General features: G+C 42.5%; 1 protein-coding gene across 8 annotated transcripts in view; it reads left to right on the top strand.

Annotated features, from left to right (window-relative positions):
- The window catches only part of NIPBL (NIPBL cohesin loading factor), a 205,443-nt gene that overhangs the window by 160,437 nt on the left and 23,213 nt on the right, over positions 1-21,793 (top strand). For 4 of the 8 annotated variants that reach the window (XM_068250774.1, XM_068250711.1, XM_068250748.1 and 1 more), the window contains 14 exons: positions 2,367-2,467; positions 2,577-2,788; positions 2,868-2,970; positions 4,750-4,848; positions 4,932-5,078; positions 7,421-7,555; positions 8,771-8,869; positions 8,957-9,010; positions 9,097-9,205; positions 9,309-9,445; positions 12,963-13,103; positions 15,232-15,325; positions 18,120-18,286; positions 19,657-19,747. In XM_068250774.1, the coding sequence (XP_068106875.1) occupies positions 2,367-2,467; positions 2,577-2,788; positions 2,868-2,970; positions 4,750-4,848; positions 4,932-5,078; positions 7,421-7,555; positions 8,771-8,869; positions 8,957-9,010; positions 9,097-9,205; positions 9,309-9,445; positions 12,963-13,103; positions 15,232-15,325; positions 18,120-18,286; positions 19,657-19,747 (1,689 nt within the window). The remainder of the gene's footprint in view (positions 1-2,366; positions 2,468-2,576; positions 2,789-2,867; positions 2,971-4,749; positions 4,849-4,931; positions 5,079-7,420; positions 7,556-8,770; positions 8,870-8,956; positions 9,011-9,096; positions 9,206-9,308; positions 9,446-12,962; positions 13,104-15,231; positions 15,326-18,119; positions 18,287-19,656; positions 19,748-21,793) is intronic. The other 4 variants (XM_068250720.1, XM_068250765.1, XM_068250739.1 and 1 more) reach the window with 3 other exon arrangements.

Here is a 21,793-nt window from a genome sequence, read left to right as displayed (position 1 = left end):
TCTAAGCCTCTTGAGTGGCTTTTACTGGTTAGGTGGGTGCTCAGGCACTGGCCACTATCCGCTACCTGATTTTTCTAAATACGTTGCCTAAAAACTGTGAAGCTTCTGGTTTGTCTGTGTTTTTTTTTTTTTTTTTAAATAAAAATATGGTAGCAGGACACCTTTTTCTGCCTTAGAAGTAGAGCTGTGGAGTCGGAGCAATTTTGGGGTACCTGGAGTCTGAGTTGTAAAATAAATACTCTGACTCCTAATAAATTTAGATACATTTTCAAACTCCCTTTGCTCATGAAATGAAATAAATTGATATTAAATTTGGGGTTGATGACTATAGATTGTTAAACAGTAGTACAATATAGAACACTATTCATTACCCCTACAGCGTAAATTCATCACTTAAAATTAGAAGAATTTGTTCAAATGTAGCAGTTTCTGAATCTAATTCATGTTTAAAAAAAACAAAACAAAAAAAACACCCTGGCTTAACTACCTGCGGACCGAGCGAGTACAATTCTACGTCGGGCAGGGGGCGCTGCGGTTCTGACCGGACGTAAACCCTTCGTCCCATTGACCGCGCGCCCCCGCCCTTCCCTGCCGCTGTCTCCGCTCGGTCTGCACTGCGATATGCTGCCCTGCCGCCTCTATGACGGCAAAGCACTGTGAGCCGGGCAGGAGCTGTTTTCATTGGCTCCTGGCCCTGTCATTCATGTAAGCCATTCCCATTGGCTTACATGGAGTGACAGGGTCAGGAGCCAATGAAAGCGGCTCCTGACCGGCGCACAGCGCTCTGCTGTCATACCGACGGCAGAGAGAGCAGCCTGCGGCGGGGACAGAGCGGCGTGTTCGTCGGGAGCGGCGGATTTTAGCGGCGATTCGTCAGGAAGTGGCGGTTTATGGGACCAGCACCCTCTGGTCCTTAAGGGGGCAGAGGGTGCTGGTCCAGAAGTGGTTAAACGGAGAGCTGTGTACACACAACTGTATTGAATCGGTCCTCCTCTCCTTCTTTAACCTCCTGAGCGGTATGCCCAACACTGTGTCGGGAATACCGCTCGCTAGCCTCAGGAGTCCCCCATGAATAATTTATTTGATCAAATAGCTGCAAAAGCTTTATCTAGCCCTAGGCTAGCTAGTATAGGTAGAAGACCCCCCCCCCCCCCCCGATCCCCTGCGATCCAGCCGCTTATACATTACCCAGCTTAGTTCCATCAATCGCTGCAGCCTCCCCGCACAGCTCCAATCTTCTCTATGGGGAGGTGCTGGCCACCTACACTAGCTAGCCTAATGCTAGCTTAAAGGAATACTATTGATACCCAAGTGTTCTAAAATCACAGTGTGCAACTAATGTCTAAGTAGCTGTGTAAACATTTTCCTACTTTCCATGTTAAATATCAGAGGCAAAAACTGTAATTTATTGAGGGTAGGATTTAGCTATATTGGGACAAATCAATTGCAGAAGGGGTGTCTGCTTCAATGCACAGCCAGAGTTGCATATCAGACCACAGAAAGCAAATATCAAACATATCAAACTCTGAAAGCAAAAACAGTATGAAAAGCTGTATTAGTTACATTTCCTCTGCGCTCTTCAGACAAGTCAGTCAGAAACACAGGACACAGAAGCTGCAGCTCTTGGGAGCTCTCTTCTCTGTCACACACAGAGCTACACATAGAGTTAACTGATCGAGTGTGAGGGGAATTTCCCCTCTCCTCATGGCTCAGTCAGCCGTCAGTCAGTAAAGTTTGAATGTATTTTGCTAACAGTAAACAAAGAAGTTGCTACTAAAATGTATACATCAGTACTTAGCGGCACTTCCCAAACAATTCCTATGTCAATTGAAAAAAAATATGTGAATCGATAGTATTCCTTTAAGGTTTTGCAGACATTGGATATAATAAATTGAACCGGTTCCGTTATAGGAGGTTGTTTTTACTAGTAGTACGTGTGGATAAGTGATATACTTTTGAACTCTGGATTTTTGCATAGAGCATAAACAAAGTATTTTTTTGCTCGTTTTCAGTGTGCTTTAACTTCTTCCAGACATCTCTGCCCCCATTAGGACCAGAAACTTTTTTTTTTTTTTTCAAAGCTGTGATCAGTGTGATAAACCGGCTCCACCTCATCATATGTTGAGACAGTAAATGCTTGTATATCTGTGCTGCAAATTTTTCAATTTATTTGTAAGCTACGATTTAGGACCAATTTGCCTAATTACATTTTGTTTACCTGCATTGTTGGCATTTGCTTTATAAATGGAGACAAATTATGGGGCTAGCACAGATATGCTGCCCCCACCTGGAAAATGGGTTTATATAAATACCACATCATTTTTAAGAAATTTTAAGTAATTTTTTTTGTTTTTTGCGTCTCCTGGCTTCACCGCAGGCATCCGAAGGAGAGGACGAAATCCAGCGGCTCCAGAAGGCCTTGTTGGATTACCTCGAGGAGAATACAGAGACCGATCCATCACTAGTGGTAAGTTTTTACTGCCTATTAAGAGACACACCTGACCTCCTGGTAGAGATCTTATTGGTAAAATAAACGCACATGAAAACAAATCATCTCGCTGTCTCCTTTTCCTTAGTTTTCTCGGAAGTTTTATATAGCACAATGGTTCCGTGACACTACAATGGAGACTGAGAAAGCCATGAAAACTCAGAAGGATGAAGACTCTGAAGGAGCACATCACGCAAAAGAAGTCGAGTCCACAGGAGAGATTATGCAGCGAGCGGAAAAACGGAAAAAGTTCCTCCGTAGCATCATTAAGACGGCACCGTCACAGTTTAGCACTTTGAAGTAAGGACCGAAAATAATGACTTGCCTTTGGCAACGTTTACTTCAGTATAGTGACTTGTGCGTATTATTATTTTTACAGGTCAAATTCTGACATAGTCGACTACGAAGATGCCTGTTTGATTGTGCGTTACTTGGCCTCTATGAGGCCGTTTGCCCAGAGCTTTGATATTTATTTGACCCAGGTAAATATAGATTATTTGGTAATTGGTTGCCCAATTTTAGACATTGGAGTTCAGAAGGGGCATTTGTAAGCAGGCAGGCAGGCAGGCAAACTCTCGGGGCTTGAATTCCTTTATTTAACCTCCCTGGCGGTATGATTATTTCCAGATTTTGGGGTCTAAAAGCGGGCCAATTTTTTTACATGCTTTTACACCTTAAAATCATACTGTAGTGAGATCTGTGGCAGCCCTGCACTTACCTTCCAGGGATCCAGCACTGCAACTCTGTAACCTTATAGTGAGATCGCCGTCTGTCGTCATGACAACAAAACTGCGATCTCACCCGAGGGATCCAGAGCCTCCGTTGACCGAATAGCTGCCAGTGTCTGGGTCCCGGGGAAGGCCAGTTGAAACGCCCGCTGCGCTTGAGGCTCTGCATAGACCTTTCGGAGGCTACCACGAGTCAGGCTCTGGATTAGCGCTCCTGGCTTCTTTTTTCCAACCTGCCTGGAGATCTGAAAGAAAATCCCCCAAAAACCCCACCTCTTAGGAAAGCACCATAAAAATGCAGGTTCCAAATGGCAAGAAAGTGATGGTCGCTGTTTCTAATGATTTGACATGAGCCCCAGTGTGAGCAAGGCTTTGCTTTTGAAAATGCGGCTAACTTTTTAAATTGCACCTGTATGTGCTGTGATAATTGAACACTATAATGGTGGGATCAGGGGCCCTCAAAATGCTTCTTAAAGCGGATGCGAGATGAAAAACTAACTATAACAAGTAACTTGTCTATATATCTTATCTAACGTTTAGACAGCATATCTAGGTGCAAACAGTTTCAAAAGTTTGATTATTTATTCCTGTGATACAATGAGGGCAGCCATGTTCTGTTTGTCACATTGTCACAGGCCTGAGGGCTGGAGATGCTATCAGCTTTCCTGTGTGTAAATTCAGTCCCCTCTCCTCCTCCCCTCAGCCTCTGAAATCAATGGTTAGTAACCTCCTCCTGCCCAGACTGAGCCCCCATAAGCCCTTGCTACAGTGCCAAGGCACTGTGAAAAGCTGTGGGTGAGGCTTGTTTAGTTTATAGGGAATTATTAAGTATTAAAACAAAACAAAAAAAGTATTTGGCTTGAGGAATGCCCTATAAACTATATGAAAGGAACACAATTATGCAATGAGTAAAAGTTTATCTCGGATCCACTTTAAAAACTTTTACTGTAAAATTAGCATTACAGTACTTGGAGTGAAACAGTAGTTCTCACTTGTTTTAAAATGAGTATCTTGTACTCTATAGCATAAAACATAAAATTATGAAAGTGTTTAAAAAAAAATCTAAAAAGCTTTACCTACAATTCGTTGTATTTGGTCACATGATTATGCCTACGGGAAACTGCTGCCTCAGATGTATAACGGTAGATGATGTCACTATCTGTTAATACTGGATTTGTCTTCCAGAATGCTTTTTAATCAGAAACCTCCTTTAGTCAAAATGTGATTTTCATCTCAGGGTATTAAAAGCATGGCTTTTTAGCTTCCGCAAAAAAATTACTTTTGCATTGCTATATATATTACGCTATAGGGGATGCAGAGAATTTATTTGAGATACTACTGGAGGTAGCCTTGCTTGAAAGGTTTAGCGCTTTAGCACATGTCTATTTCTGTGAAGTATTTGTCATCTTCCATAGTACTTAATATTTCTGGTCAGACTGGTGCCTAACTTTGATGCCCAGCTTTAATTCAATCTGCTTGCTCCCGTGTGCCCCCATTTCTTTCCTGTTTAAACGCACATTTTGTCTGTGGCAGATTCTGCGGGTACTTGGGGAAAATGCAATTGCAGTCCGAACGAAAGCCATGAAGTGTTTGTCTGAAGTGGTAGCTGTGGATCCTAGCATTCTTGCCAGGGTAAGTTCTGGACACGGTGAAGTCATTAAACTCGATGCTTATTTTGCACCGTGTGTAACTCTCCTCTCTTTCTGCCTCCACAGCTGGATATGCAGAGAGGAGTCCATGGGAGACTGATGGACAACTCGACCAGTGTGCGTGAAGCGGCTGTGGAGTTATTGGGGCGATTCGTGCTCTGTAGACCTCAGCTTGCAGAGCAGTATTACGATATGCTCATCGAGAGGATTCTGGTGCGTTACCTCATTATTGATATTTTGTGCTTTCTTCACAGCTTCTCTTTTTATTCATCAATGGTCTAGGGTTCCTCTTTCGACTTATTTACTGGTGGACACATTCAGCTTCTGCAGCCCAGTACTAATGAGAAAAGAAAGTTCTTTCTTCTCTAAGACCTATCCTTCTCACACAATTCAGAAATCGTTTTTGACTCGGTGTACCTAGTTTTGTAATTGTCAACATCAGTAATTTGGATTGTGTCATTCAGTTTAGGGCCAGTTCGCACAGGTGCTGGGGTTGTTACGCTTAGGTGATACTAAATGCTTCCCTGCAAATAAGCAGAGTAGCATTTGGCATTGATTCCCGTAGTTCGGTAAACGAATCTCCTGTTGACCCCCACAGGGGGACATGAAAGCACCGAGCTGGACTCTATATGTGATATTCACAGGATCGAGTGCAGTGTTTTCACAAATGCCTGGAAAAGTCAGAACTGGCGTTTAAAAAGTGCTGTCCATTTTGAGTGTCGAAGCAATTAAAGAGACACTGAAGTGAAAAAAAAATTATGATATAATGAATTGGTTGTGTAGTATGGATAATTACTAGTACATTAGTAGTAAAAAAATATTCTCATATTTAAATTTTCAGTTATACAGCTTTATTTTTATAGCATTGCATCATTCTCTAATATTTACAGTACACACACTACTCAGCATTCTAAATGTTTTTTTACAGAGAAGGCCAGTGAACTTTTGACCTGTCCTGAACTGTTCTCTGCAAAAGAAAAAAACAATACAGTTAAGATAACAGCCTTCAGAACACAGAGCTCTCTGCGACTTTGAAAGTCTTGGAGCTCAATGGCTATTTGTATAGATAACTGGAGTTTCTTATCTCTTCCTGTACTGGAAACAACATTAGACTTATGTTTCTGCTCCTAATGCTTTATTTTTTAGCTGTACTACACATACATATCATTATATCATAATTTTTTTTCCGCTTGTGTCTCTTTAAAGCCGGTTTAATGTCCATGTGAACTGGTTGTAGAGGAGGGAGATGGTCAGTTCTGCTTTATATCTTGTAGTCGGGTGTAGCTACAAATCATGGTGCCCCTTAATGCTCACAACCCCTTCCTTGGTGACCCTCACAGCCTGGGGGTTTATCATACAAGGGTCATAAAGCAAGTGTGGCCATCATCATCTTCACACTCATAACAAGTGTAGCCACAAAAACACCTGATATGGAATTTAGATGGGAAGGTTAATAGTTGGGGTCCTCCCACACATCTGCAGTTATGCTCCTGCTTACATGTAAAACCAAATAAGAAAAATCTATAATAATTTAGGAGGTTTACTGTAGCTATTGAGAAGCACTTTAGACGCTACTTTGAAAATACAGTATATGTTGATTTTCATTTCAAATTATTGTGCAGAGGAGAAGCACCCTCTAGTGGCGACCCGCTTAATAACCGTTTTAATGGCTAGCATTCAGCAGAAATGCCACAGTGTTTCTGCAAGCTGCCACCAAAGCCAATGCTGAGGATAGGACGTTTTTGTTAATTTTCCCCATGGTACTCTCTGCTCTTAATTCAGCCTTTTTAAATAGGAAGGATTATGCCTGGTAAACTGAGAAGTTAACTATTTAAAGCTAAACTGTGAGGACAAAAAGGTTTAACAATTAGATACTTAGGTAGTGGGAAGCCAGATCTTTCTGAAAGCCGCCTCTGCTGTCATCTCCTTTTATTTTCTATTCCCGCTTTAGGTACACTTTAAGAGTTCTAATTTGATTTTTTCATTAGATCCCCTCGTGTTTAGTTTGCGCCTTGAACCTAGAGCAGGCATGTGGGGTTTTTTTTTTGGTTTTTTTTCTGTCAGAGCTTTTCTTTATAGCTTTAAAGTGCACCTGAAGTCATGGGGGGTAAAAATACCACAGTAGAAGGAAGCCTCTGGATAGTTGATAGGTTTTCCCAATCTTCCCACATCCTTTAGCACTCAGTCACATACATATTTGACAAAATTGTTGGATATGTTTTTTGAGCATGGCCATAATGCGCAAATGTGGAATGTACTCACGCCTGTGCAGTCCGGCAATGCTCAGGGATGGATGGTAGCACAGTAATGAAGAGGGAGAGGGGTCATGGAGGATCGGGAAGCCACTGGGCCATCCTGAGGCTTGTTTTTTGTATCTGTATGCTGGGTTTTTTATTTTCACCTTTTTTTCACCCCTGATGTTTGGTTTCTGTCTTTTCTACCACACACCAAAATGGCACAACAGTTGTGTTTTTACGGACTTCGAACTACGAACCAAATTGAATTTAAAATGATAGTCTTGATGACTGACAGAGTACATTGTCTGTATCACGCAGGACACTGGTATAAGTGTAAGGAAGAGGGTGATAAAGATCTTGCGAGACATTTGCCTGGAGCAGCCAACTTTTCCAAAGATCACAGAGATGTGCGTGAAGATGATCCGCAGAGTCAATGACGAAGAGGGCATCAAGGTGAGACTCGTATAGATAAACTGTCCTTTTTTGGCAAGTGACCTTCATTAACCAGTTACATGGACTGTTCTGGCCCAGAGCTGGCCTTTTCCTATTTTGCAGTGTGATTACTGTAATTGGTTCACAGTAATTGTGGGGTCAGGAGACAATTAAATTTGCTCCTGACTGTGATGTGGAAGCTCTACTGTCACTGTGACAGCAGAGCGAGCGGGTGTAGCAACAAAACAGCGTTGTGAATGGTGAGAGTGAAAAGACTTCGTGATGTGGCTGATTGAAAATCTGCACCTGGCAGAGATAGCAGCACCCAAACAGGGTGTAGATTTCAATTAGCGTTATCCAGAACCCTTTATTAGCCACTTCACCTCAAAGCGGTTTTTACCCTAGCGATATTCACCTTTCAGTGCTCATACCTTTCCTTTGCCAATAGCTTACTACTAATCACGACATGATCTATATCTTGTTTTTTTCACCACCAATTAGGTTTTTTGGGGTTGATATTTGTTTTCAGTAATTACTTTATTTTCTATGCATTTTAAATGGAAAAACAAGGGGAAAAAAAATAAAAATACACTATTTCTCCAATTTCATCCCCTATCGTTTTAATATAAACACTGCTACTGTGCATAAAACCCACACAATTTATCTGCCTATTTGTCCTGGTTATCACAAGATTTTAATTATGTCCCTAGTAATATTATTTGGAAATACAGTAAAGGTGTACTTTTTCTATGGTGTTTTTTTCCCCCCTTACTAATCTTACATGCTTGCGCAAGGGAACACACGCGGGAGCGTGCACACGCACAGCGGCAGCAGCACTGTTTGACTTATAAAAACGTCCTGGAGCCGTTAAGAGTCTCTAGCAGGACGTTTTTATAAGTCTGGTTGTCATTAAGTGGTTAAACAAGGAATACAGCCTTCCAATGGCTGAGGACCAAATCAAGAAAGCACATGTCATCCATAGGATGAAATTCATAAAATAAAAGTAGAGCCAGGAGGAGGGCAAAGTCACACTGTTTGTCCCCTCCAGCCCACATCTGGAGGTCTCGAGGATTTCAAAATAACTTCAAACCATTTTACATAAGCGTGACCACCTAAGAGTTTCCTCTGCTGGCATATTAGCAGCCACCCAATGTAAAACTGGCTGTAAAGAGTTCTTTAAACAGGCCAATACAGAATGTATATTCAGCCTTTTTTTTTTCCTTGCCATTTCTTTAGAAACTAGTGAACGAAACATTCCAGAAACTTTGGTTCACCCCAACCCCTCAAAACGATAAAGTGGCGATGACCAGAAAGATCCTCAACATAACAGATGTGGTAAGTGGAGGTTTGCAAGTATGTGTTTTCCCCCGACAAATAGGCACTCACAGCCTAATAACCTCACTTCTGCTGATCCTCCTGTAGGTGGCAGCTTGCAGGGACACTGGCTACGACTGGTTTGAGCAGCTCCTGCAGAATGTAAGTAGGAATCCCTTCTAGTGATCTGAACATCTTACATTGTATTGTTTGCACAGCAAAACATGAGCTTGCTTTGTTTTCAACAGCTTTTGAAAGTAGAAGAGGATGCATCATACAAACCTGTAAGGAAAGCCTGTACGCAGCTGGTTGACAACTTAGTGGAGCACATACTGAAATACGAGGAGTCCATGGCAGGTATGGTGGCCTTTGGTGTCGTCCATTCAGTTTTGTGTTGTCACAGGAGGCTTCGTGTCAGAACTTTTGCATGAGCGGAATGTTTTTTTTCTACCATTTACAGATTCGGACAACAAAGGAGTAAATTCAGGTCGGTTGGTGGCTTGTATTACCACTCTGTTTTTATTCAGCAAAATCAGGCCTCAGTTGATGGTAAAACATGCCATGACCATGCAGCCATACCTTACCACTAAATGTAGTGTAAGTAATTTATTTCATATTCTTGTTTTATCTGTAAATAAAGGATTTTAGGTTGTTTTCATGTATTTATTATATAGCATGAGCTTTTTTAGCAGAACTTTACACTGAATGAATCTTGTCTTTCATCCTCATCCCCTCAGTAGGGCTCATAATCTAGTGTACTTACTAGGGGATGGTCAGTGGAGGGCAAATCAGGTGGAATTAATACAAATTTTATGTAACTAATCTAGTGTGCCTACCAGGGGATGGTCAGTGGAGGGCAGATAATGTGGAATTGATACAATTTTATGTAACTGCTGTATGCAGCTTGAAAGCGGACCAATCAAATTCAGCAGCACTCCGGATAAGAGGCCACTGGGGGTGGGAGGGATAGCAATTAACCTACTAATGTCCCGTGCAAAAACAGGGGAACCTTCAGACTTGCATGCAGACAGTGCACTGGCAGAAGTCTATATTGCATGTAGCTGTGTTTTGTACCACAATGCATGATGCCTACATTGCTGTGCACCGTGCCACTGACCCCAATAGAATGCCACCTACAGTGGCTTGCAAAAGTATTCGGCCCCCTTGAAGTTTTCCACATTTTGTCACATTACTGACACAAACATGAATCAATTTTATTGGAATTCCACATGAAAGACCAATACAAAGTGGTGTACACGTGAGAAGTGGATGGAAAATCATACATTATCCCGAACATTTTTTACAAATCAATAACTGCAAAGTGGGGTGTGCATAATTATTCAGCTCCCTGAGTCAATACTTTGTAGAACCACCTTTTGCTGCAATTACAGCTGCCAGTCTTTTAGGGTATGTGTCTACCAGCTTTGCACATCTAGAGACTGAAATCCTTGCCCATTCTTCTTTGCAAAACAGCTCCAGCTCAGTCAGACTAGATGGACAGCGTTTGTGAACAGCAGTTTTCAGATCTTGCCACAGATTCTCGATTGGATTTAGATCTGGACTTTGAGTGGGCCATTCTAACACATGAATATGTTTTGTTTTAAACCATTCCATTGTTGCCCTGGCTTTATGTTTAGCGTCATTGTCCTGCTGGAAGGTGAACCTCCGCCCCAGTCTCAAGTCTTTTGCAGACTCCAAGAGGTTTTCTTCCAAGATTGCCCTGTATTTGGCTCCATCCATCTTCCCATCAACTCTGACCAGCTTCCCTGTCCCTGCTGAAGAGAAGCACCCCCAGAGCATGATGCTGCCGCCACCATATTTGACAGTGGAGATGGTGCATTGCATTCTGAGTGATGTGCAGTGTTAGCTTTCCACCACACATAACGTTTTGCATTTTGGCCAAAAAATTCCATTTTGGTCTCATCTGACCAGAGCACCTTCTTCCACATGTTTGCTGTGTCCCCACATGGCTTGTGACAAACTGCAAACATGACTTCTTATGCTTTTCTGTTAACAATGGCTATCTTTTTGCCACTCTTCCATAAAGGCCAACTTTGTGCAGTGCGTGACTAATAGTTGTCCTATGGACAGATTCCCCCACCTGAGCTGTAGATCTCTGCACCTCATCCAGAGTCGCCATGGGCCTCTTCACTGCATTTCTGATCAGTGCTCTCCTTGTTCGGCCTGTGAGTTTAGGTGGACGGCCTTGTCTTGGTAGGTTTACAGTTGTGCCATACTCCTTCCATTTCTGAATGATCGCTTGAACAGTGCTCCGTGGGATGTTCAAGGCTTTGGAAATCTTTTTGTAGCCTAAGCGTGCTTTAAATTTCTCAATAAATGTATCCCTGACCTGTCTGGTGTGTTATTTGGACTTCATGGTGTTGTTGCTCCCTATATTCTCTTAGACAACCTCTGAGGCCCTCACAGAGCAGCTGTATTTGTACTGACATTAGATTACAGGTGCACTCTATTTAGTCATTAGCACTCATCAGGCAATGTCTATGGGCAACTGACTGCACTCAGACCAAAGGGGGCTGAATAATTACGCACACTACACTTTGCAGTTATTGATTTGTAAAAAAAATGTTTGGAATAATGTATGATTTTCGTTACACTTCTCACGTGTACACCACTTTGTATTGGTCTTTCACATGGAGTTCCAATAAAATTGATGCATGTTTGTGGCAGTAATATGACAAAATGTGGAAAACTTCAAGGGGGCCGAATACTTTTTCAAGCCACTGTACATTGCTGTCACTGACCCCATTCATTTATCAGAAAGGCAATAGACACAAACCTGTAATTCAGTGCGATGACAGATTTAGTGGGTATGGCAGGCATTGCTGTTATATATGCTATGTTTGATGTCCTTACTAAATTGTTATCTGGAAATCCTTATGTTTTGGGGGTTCAGTTTAATTCTTCAGAGATACGAGTGTGATCTGAGCACAAGTTATTATTTACACTGTTGGATGTGTGGAGACTTGCTTTACAGCGGATTTTCTGAATTAAGTGTTCACATAGTGGAAGGTGTTAGCATGCATCTGCATGTGGTTCATTGCATGCCTCTTAAAATTGTACAGTAACCTTGGGGGAGCCTTGGAACCCAGCCTTTAGAGGAAACCTGAGATGAAATTAACTAAAGCATTTTGTGCTACTGACGAGCCACTGTTTGTCACCTATCTTATTGCCTGATGAAGCGGGCTGTGCCTGCGAAACGCATTGCATCTTTTGGCGTACCAATAATACATTTATTTGTTTAATGCAGACAGTATTTTGAGTCTGCTTTCCGGAGGGAAGTCCACCACTGCCTCCCAGCAAATTTTAAAACTTTTATTACCTTTTATCCTGCTCGCACCTCTGTTCTCTTACGATAATAAAGCATTTATACTTATCTGGGTCTTCCTGCAGCCCTTTTTAGTGCCATTGGCTCCTTCTCCGTCCTCCCAGGTTGCTATGATCGACCACTGGCCGGCCTGTCTATTCCTCAAATCACAGCCAGTACTGCATATGCGTGGCCGGTCATGCGCGTCCCCATGATGTGCCCGCCGCTGGGAGTGTCCTGCAAATGCACATTACTACTGCGCAGGTGCAGAACACTCCAGGTGAAGGAAGCACAACAAGAGTGCAGTACAGCATGACTGATCCGACTGGAGGCCAGTCAGTAGACTGTCGGAGCATTCCAGGAGGACGGTGAGGGAGCCAATGGCCTAAAGGGGGCTGAAGGAGATGCCCCAGGTAAGTATAAATGTTTTAGTTAATTTAATCTCAAATACACTTTAAGCACAGCAGAGCCCACAACCAGCCTAAGAAGTTGGCTCTCACCACTGTGAGTACTACCGGTGATTTCTGCTGGTTAGTTGAGCTTTGGATAACCAGGACTCTACTGTATTATGGTGAAATTGTCCTCTTGCTGGACCAGAATGCAAAAGGGCAAATTATTTTCTTGCAGTTTTATTGTAGTGCGATTCAAAAAATGGGGGCTGTACAAGTTAATGTTCTTCCTTTGTATTGCTGTAATCTTCTGTTCACTTCCCTTCCCCCCCCCCCCCCCCCCCCCCCTTAATATCACGATTTACTGTTGACAGTGGAATTCATTTCTTTTTTTCCTCAGACTCAGAATGATTTCATGGTAATATGCAATGTTGCTAAGATCTTGGAACTGGTTGTGCCATTAATGGAGCACCCTAGTGAAACATTCCTGGCTACAATAGAAGAGGATCTTATGAAGCTCATCATTAAATATGGCATGACGGTAAGAGCTTACTGGACAATATCCTTCATACACTGAGGGATGAATTGATCAAGACACGTGCAGAGATAACTGGAGCAAAACTGAAGCAGCCAGCCAGGTTTCACATGGAAGAAGTCTTTTGCTCTGGACCAATTGTCTTTTTTTTGTTGCAGTTTTTCTTGCACGGGTCTTCATAACTCAGCCCTAGGAAGACTTTCGTGCTTCCAAACAAAAAACTAAACTGGATAAGTGGTAAAATTCCCCTCATTCCCAGGCCTTTAAAAACCCTCAGAGACCTTTTCCCTGTCTAATGCATAATTGAGTTACTTTATTTTTTGAACTATAAGACTCACTTTTTCTCCTTCAAATGTGGGGAAAAAGTCACTGGGTCTTACCGTTCAAATGCAGGGAGTTCCTGACTTGTGAACGCCTGCCAATACCAACCTCCAACCCGCCGCAATTACAAGGACACAGGGACACAAAGGGGCATAGAGGAGGACACAAGGGGGACAGAGGCAGACACATGGAGGACACAAGGGGGACAGAGGTAAAAGGGGGCATGAGGTACAAAGGGGGGGACACAGGATGCCCATTCACTATGGATGAACCAGGTTTACTATATATATTTTCCCCCTGTATTTTGTCCTTTAAATCTAGGTGAATTTTATAGTCCGAAATATACAGTAGTTTTGCGGAAGCAGTAATTTGTATAGTTAGACTGTGTGCCTTATGTCAGAACTCTGTACCCTTACCAGATACAGTGCTAAAGATGAGCAGCGCTGTTATGATACAGAAATTTTTAAAGTTGTGTTAATAAAAACACAGATCTTCACCTATTAGAGCCGAGGTGTTCTTTTTTCTTTTTTTTTTGTTAGTATTGTTTTTTGCAAAGATGGCAGTAATGGCCATCCAACTGGGCAACTGTGTTGCTATAAGCATGTTGCTATAAGCATGTTGCAGCAAATGGTAGCTGCGGCTAGACATCAATAGTATTTTACAGAGTTGCAGGCAACAGTCTTTACTACCATTTAGTTGTTGCAACTGAGTTGCATGGCCCTAAATGTTTAGAAGGCAGCCTGTCAGTTCACTGCACATATTGGTAAGCGAACTTGTCTCTGTAATGGCCCATTGCTTGAAGATGAGAAGTGTGAACAACCTAGACTAAGCTGTATCGTTTGACAGATCCTAGTTCAGTACATTAGAAAAATTATAGGGTAATGTTTTAAAATCTAGAAATCAGGAAACCGAATGTCACTGCAACCAGTTTTAACTACATTTGTATTGAACTTTCCATGTTTCCAATCTTTCTCTCTTTAAAGGGGCCCATACACGTAACAATTTTCCCGCCGATATACAGCAGAAATCGTTGGGCAAACGCTGACCGAACAATCGATTTCCGTCCAAAATCGATTGTTCCCGTCCATGCGAAACATTTCCCTCGTTCGCCAGCGGGTCGGAAGTGCGTCGATAGCGGCGTTCGAATGTCCAACGACCAATGCTAGCGGCAATACATTACCTGCTCCGCCGCCGCGTATCCCCGCTTCACCGCTGCTTCTTCTTCGGTGGGTTCCGTCAGGCTTCACTACTTCCTGTCTGGACAGGAAGTTTAAAAGGTAGAGCGCCCTCTACTGTTTAAACTTCCCCGGACAGGAAGTTCAGTGAAGCTGCAGCCCTGGAGCCCAGAGCGGAGAAGAGACAGCGGAGACCGGGGGACTCGCGTCGGCCGGATCAGGTAATGTATAGCTGGTGGGGGGCGGCAGCAGCTTCACAGATGGTCAAACGATTTCATGCTGAAATCGATTCACAATTTGTTTGCAGTAAAGGCAGCCATATGATCCCTCTCTGATCAGATTCGATCAGACAGGGATCTATCTGTTGGTCGATCTGATGGCAAATCGACCAGTGTATGGCCACCTTTACTTGACTAGTTTAAAAACCAAGCCAGTGTTTTCACAGCAGTGTCTTAATCATGCCGTAGAATGTGAGTTTTGTGTATTTATTGTACTGTTTAGTAATTGTTCTTATAAAAAACTGTTTGAGTAGGTTGGAGTTGTTTTTCTAGGCCTTTGTAAGGTGGCTACTCCTCGTCTCTGATGTAAACTCTCCTTTGAGATTGTCACTTGTCAAAACTTCCTCTTCCTGTCTTTAGGTGGTCCAGCATTGTGTGAGCTGCTTAGGGGCGGTGGTCAACAAAGTAACACAAAATTACAAGTTTGTTTGGGCATGTTTTAATAGATATTATGGTAAGTTGTTGGTGATTTTTTTTTTTTTTTTTTTTTTTTTTTAATTTATGTACTGAAATATACCGGTAATAGTTTTATGCTTTGACTGGTAATTTTATAAGAGCAAAAACTCTTTACAACTAAATTTTGTGTAGGCTTCCACCTCTTTTTTTTTTTTTTCATACCTGGGCTTTTCTCTAGCCCCCTTCAGGCAGATTGGTTCCTGACCACCCTCCTCCGCTGTCTGGATCCTCTGGTAAACGGCCCAGTAACTTTGCAAGTCAGGGTGTACTGCACACGCCCCATCGCGCTCCTGTTGACAGGAGAGTTCTGCACAGGCGCAGAATGCTCCTGGTTGCGGGAACTTGTGTGTCCGGACTCGGCCTGTTTGCTTAAATAATGGACCAGTTAGTGGAGGGATCTGGAGGACGGCAAGGGAACGATGAGGGTAAGGGTGGCTATAGGAAGCCCAGGTATGTATATTCGGATAAACAGTATAGATTTGTACATCCAAATTGATTTGTCTGTTGGATTTGTGCATTGTTAATTCAAAACACTCCATTTTTGGTGTATGTTAAATTTAATAACATCTGGAATAGGTTGAAGAAAAGGCAATGAACATTGTCATAGCAGCATAGAATATAAAGCCTGTAGTTGCTTGGAATGTGGATAGACTCAGGGATACAATTTTTTGTATTTATGTGTAGAAATTACACAGTCAGTCCAAATGATACCGTATTTTGACTTTGATTCTGGGTTCATGTGTTCTATTTAAAGCTCCAAGTCCACAATTATTATTATTTTTTTTTATATTTACACACATCAAATTTAAAGGATAACTGAAGTGAGAGGGAAATGGAGGGTTTCCCCCCCCCCCCCCCCCTCTTTTTTGGCAACACTAGTTCCTCTGCCTCTTAATACTTTTAGCCGTAGACCCTGAACAAGCATGGAGCAGTTTAGCTTCATGCTTGTTTCTGTTGTGATTCAGACACTACTGCAGCCAAACAACTTGGCAGGACTGCCAGGCAACTGGTATTGTTTGAAAGGAAACAAATATGGCAGCCTCCATATTCTTCTCACTTCAGTTGTCCTTTAAAACTTGGTCCTTGAAGATTTGCTACTGCAATGGCCGTAGTACAAATCCCTGAACCTCAGCCAGTGTATCATCTCTGGCAGCTAGAAATGCCAAGTCTTATAACATGCTAGGCTTGTTTGCAGCTGAAGTAGCTGGTTGGGCCCATCTCAGCCATAAATGTAGCGAGTTTACACATGTTCCTCCAGTGGCTCATTGTGCTTCTCCTTAACTGTCTTAACAGAAGCCACATGCATTATCCCTTCCGGTCCCTCCATAGCAACATACACATCTCTTTGTTACAGCAACTCAAAGAACTGTACAGCGCTCAGCTCCCAAACAGTCGTCCGAGAGATCCCTTTCTGCGACAAGTATTCTGCGTGTTGTACGCACCTTGAGTCAGTGGCCAACACGTCAGTTGGTCTTTGCCCTGGATATGTTATAATATATGTTGGCATCAGACACAGATGCCCTCACAATGTCCATTTAAAAGTCACAAAATCTTTATTGTGGACATATCCAAAGCCTAGAAGACATCAAACAACGATGTTTCAGACCAGTATGGTCCTTAATCATAGTCGACTATGATTAAAGAAAATATGTACTGTCCGATTTGTACAATAAAAAACATACCAATCGAGTCACTGTGATCTCCTGGACCCCTCCTTGCCGTTTCCGACGCTTCCTGCCGTGATCTTGGCTTTTAATCGCCAGTTTTAGGCAGTGTTTACTAACAAAAAACATGGCCGCTAACCAGGAAGTGAGTATGTGTGTGTGTGTGTATGTATGTATATATATATATATATATATATATATATATATATATATATATATATATATATATATATATATATATATATATATATATATATATATATATATATATATATATATATATAATATGTATGTAACCGGATACTGCAAGTTTTTATTACATAGTGAATATTCTGCACTCCAGTCAGGGATTCTCATAGTTTCTCAGCATGGGCAGCTCCCTCCCCCCTCAGACAAGCTGAAATTGAGAGCAGAGACTTGTCTGTGAGGGATAAACAAAGCGCACGCACACAGAGCCTGCAGGGGGCGCGGAGGGGGCATGCATAACTTCTCCCTATCACATCAGAAGCGGTGCATTCCTCTCTGGGTCGACAAAGAAAAGAAGATTAGATATATTACAGAGACAGGGCAACTACAAAAGGCTGCAGTAATCCACACCACATTAGAACATGCATAGGAACTTATAGGATAGAATAAATAAGGCTGAAAATGTTGTTGGTCTCTTTAAGGACCATACTGGTCCAAAACATGGTAGTTGTTTGATGTCTTCTAAGCTTTGGATATGTCCACAATAAAGATTTTGTGACTTTCAATGGACATTGTGCGGCCATCTGTATCACTTGTCTTACTACTGGATTGGCAATCCTTGCCCTGGCACTGTCCTCCTCTGATGTTGAGTGGTCTCCATACCCCATTACCTCCAGATATGTTGGCATCAGCTGTATTTTTGTTTGGACTATTGCACTTAATGCTGCAGCCCATTTGCCACTCCAAAGCCAATATCACTATAATTTGTGTATGCACTGTGGATTTTATTATTATTATTTTTCTGTAGTGTAAATTATGCAGAACACTGGTTGTCACCCATTACTTAATAGTGTTGAAATAACCCTTGCAGCCTATATTCCTCTGTTTTCCAGAGATTGCTTTACAGCTTTGTACTAATACAAGTCTTTTCTGCTTTCCTAGGTGCACTTATGAAGTTAAAAACAGAACATCAAGAAGACCCAAACAGCACAGTTCTGACCGCAAACAAACCAGCCCTGCTGCGATCGCTGTTTACTGTTGGAGCACTTTGTCGCCATTTTGATTTTGACCAGGAAGATTTTAAGGGTAGCAGCAAAGTAAATATCGCGGTTTGTAAAATTAATTTTATTTTTCTTTTGTTCGTCTTTTCCTCCCTTTTCAGAACTTTCCTCCTTGTATATTTCCGTGTGCACATTGTGTACATTCAACTTTTATCTTTTATTTTTGTCTGCTCATGTTAAAGGGAATGTATAGTGTCTGTTACCTTTATTTATTATGCTTAGTACCAAAAAACGGTGTTGAGTGTTCGTCATCTTGTTTTACTGCCATTGTGAACACATTTCTGATTTAAAAGGAACCTGAGGCAATCCATTTTTTTTTTAAAAGTTATGAGAACTTATGTATTATCCCGTCTGGAAAGTTTGGGAGCTTTTTGTTGAAGTTCTGTTTTATCCCCTAGCCAGGTCTAACCATTTTTGGAAAGCTGAAAGTCCCGGTTTTCCTTTGCTCTGGGTCCCGAGTCAATGCGATGCCCCATTCCCAAGTTGGTGGTGTCCCCTGCACTTTGCTGCAGAGAGCACAGTGGAATTGAGTCTCTTGCCCATGCCAGTAAGACAGAGAGGAGACGAGGGTGCACAGCTGCGCTGCTCCTTCATCTGTAATGAGACCCAGGGCACTTGACATAAGTTTTGGTGACACAGATTTATGCTACGAAGGAAGAAGACCCTATCAGGTGTGCTGCTTATCATCATGTCTGGTTTGTCCCGTACTTCTGTAACTGCACTTTCTGCAGCCAAGTTCAGGGGACACCCCTCCTTCCAAACCCCATAACTTGGGAACTGCGCATCATACCGACTCGGGACACAATGCAACAGAAAGCTGGGGCTTTCAGCTTTCCAAAAATGGTCAGATCTTCCTGGGGGGGGGGGGGGGTGGGGTGGGGTGGGGGGGGGGTTAAACAGAACTTTAACCACAAAGCTATTAAACTTTCCAGATGTGATAATACGTAAGTACCAAGTTATGATACTTACCTAGGTAGAGGGAAGCCTCTGGATTGCACAGAGGCTTTCCTGTGTCCCCACCGTTACCATGCACGAACCCTCTGAACTTATCCAACAAGGGCTTTTCGGAAATGTTCTATGTCCTTGCAGCTGTGCTAGCACGGCTGTATTGAGCTTACATGTGTACGGCTGCGCATGTGCAGTAAGCTGAATCCACTCGTCTACAGCGCGGCAGCGCTGCTCATGCACAGAGAGGAGCGTGGCCATGAAATTACAGAAGGTCCGTGCCAGTGGTCTCCACCAACAGGTGTAGCTTTTAAATTGTGAAAATACTGATGCAGGATTTACAAGGTCTTGTTTAATAATTCATGTTGAGTTTTTTTGGTACTAAATGTAATAAATGTAAAGAAAAACATGACTATGCATTCCCTTAGAGCGCCTTTACTGAAATACGTTCTGGTTTTATGTTTCTTATGTAGGTTAACATAAAGGACAAGGTGCTGGAGCTGCTGTTACACTTCACCAAGCATGCGGATGAGGAAGTGCAGACAAAAGCCATCATTGGTCTTGGTGAGAATACACTAGAATATTTATGCAGCTCTGCTCTTCTGATTCTATAATAGTTTGTGTCATTAAAATTAATACATATTTATTAATTACGTACGTATTAATTACAGTAGGCTGATGTGAAGAAAGTATGCTGATTGTTGTAGCGCAGAGGACAGTCACTTTGCTACCTGGGCTGCCAGTCATTGAGAGCTGAAGGGCTGTACCTCTCACTCAGAAAGCAGAAGCTGATTTTTAAAAATGGCAGGTTACAAATGTACAGATAATCTGGGCAATGGATGCCTACTGACTCTGGCGCTTTGAGTCCGCCAGGAGAGAAGCGCGATATAAATGTTCTGTGCCTTGAGTTAGAGCTGCGTCTGTAGTATGCAGTAATCATAGTATGAGCTTTCTGTTAGTGAAGGAATCGGCATATTAATTTTAACCATTTCTTGCAAAATGGTTGTTAATTAACATCCTACGTGTGCACCTCTAGTACTTGCCATTACACTAAAGCGCGCTTATGCACACGCTCGTATTTAAACTCATCAGCCCATGGCATGAAGTGGTTAAAGTATGCCCCTATGTCTAAACTCCTTGTTCGCTAACTTAATAGTCCCTTTTTTTTTTTTGGTAAGTAGCAATTGAGGCTGTTCTTGCTGAACTCCAATTGTAGGCTTTTTTTTTAAAGGCCAAGCATTTTTGAAACGTTAGTCACATGACCTGTGCTAATGAACAAAATCACCAGTCAGCATGGCTAAGTCAGTTTTTGGGATGGTCAGTGAGATGCAAATAATTCAGAAATTATGCTAATTGTATTCACTTATGAAGCTTGCAAACAGACCAATTAAATTCTGCTGTGACAGTTGCATCATTTGTGTGGCTTGGCAGTGTAGTGGATAGCACTCTCGGCTTGCATTATTGAGTCCATGGCTTAAATCTTAGCCAGGACACAATCTGTATGTTCTTCCCGTGTCTGCGTGGGTTTCCCCTGGTACTCCAGTTTTCTCGCACATCGCAAAAACATACAGATAGGTTACTCTGCTTCCTTCAAAACCAGCATTAGGCTGCAATAGGAGCATAAGACACAGGAGTATGGTAGAGATTTGAGCGCATCTGAGGGGACAGTTAGTGACTTGACTGTAAACACTATTTAATGTGCTGTGGATGTTCTCAGCGCTGTATAACTATATAACAATTTCACCATTTCCAAGATACATGAAATATGCTTAAAAATTTGCATCAACTTGGAATTATTTGCATTTCAGTGATCATCCCTGCGTTTTTCTTGTTTGCACTTAAGATGTATAGTTGAACAGGTACCAACAGGTACCAGAGTAGTACAGCTAGTTAAAATACCATCTGATCAAAAACTCTGTGTACACTGGGGCAGTAATACGTCATCCTTAGGTGGCCCTCCCCATCCTACATCACGTTTCCCAGACTCTTTCAAGTAATGGCCCGAGTTCTCACAAAATGGTAAGACCAGCCAATTAGTTTTTTTCAATAGGCATACACTGCACGGTGTTTTTATAAGACTAGGCATTACAAGTAGTCCCCTGTTCATGAACGAGATAGGGACTGTAGGTTTGTTCTTAACCTGAATCTGTTCTTAAGTCGGAACATTGTGCCATCTCTGTCCCCTATACCTCCTCTGTCCCTCCTTTGCCTCCAGTGCCCCCCTCTGTGTCACCTCTGTACCTGCTTATACAAGTTTAACCACTTGCCGACCGCCTACTTCATATTGGCGGCGGCAAAGTGGCAGCCCCAGGACCACGTAACGCAGATTGGCGTCAGGTCCTGGGGCACTCTCTGGCCGGGGATCGCGCGCTGGGATGCGCGCGCATCCACCGGCAATAGGCTCCGCCCACCCGCGACGTCAACCCGCCGGCCAATCGGAAGCGCCGGCGGGTTGTTAACCCCGCGATCGCCGCTACAAAGTGTATATGGTTGTTAATTAACATCCTACTTTGTAATGTATACAAAGTGTATTATACAGGCTGCCTCCTGCCCTGGTGGTCCCAGTGTCCGAGGGACCACCAGGGCAGGCTGCAGCCACCCTAGTCTGCA

The sequence above is a fragment of the Hyperolius riggenbachi genome, chromosome 1 (genome assembly GCF_040937935.1).
Source record: "Hyperolius riggenbachi isolate aHypRig1 chromosome 1, aHypRig1.pri, whole genome shotgun sequence".
In the NCBI taxonomy this organism is placed as follows: Eukaryota; Metazoa; Chordata; class Amphibia; order Anura; family Hyperoliidae; genus Hyperolius; species Hyperolius riggenbachi.
The sequence above is the reverse complement of the archived record's forward strand: the minus strand, read 5'-3'. Positions and strand labels throughout refer to the sequence as shown.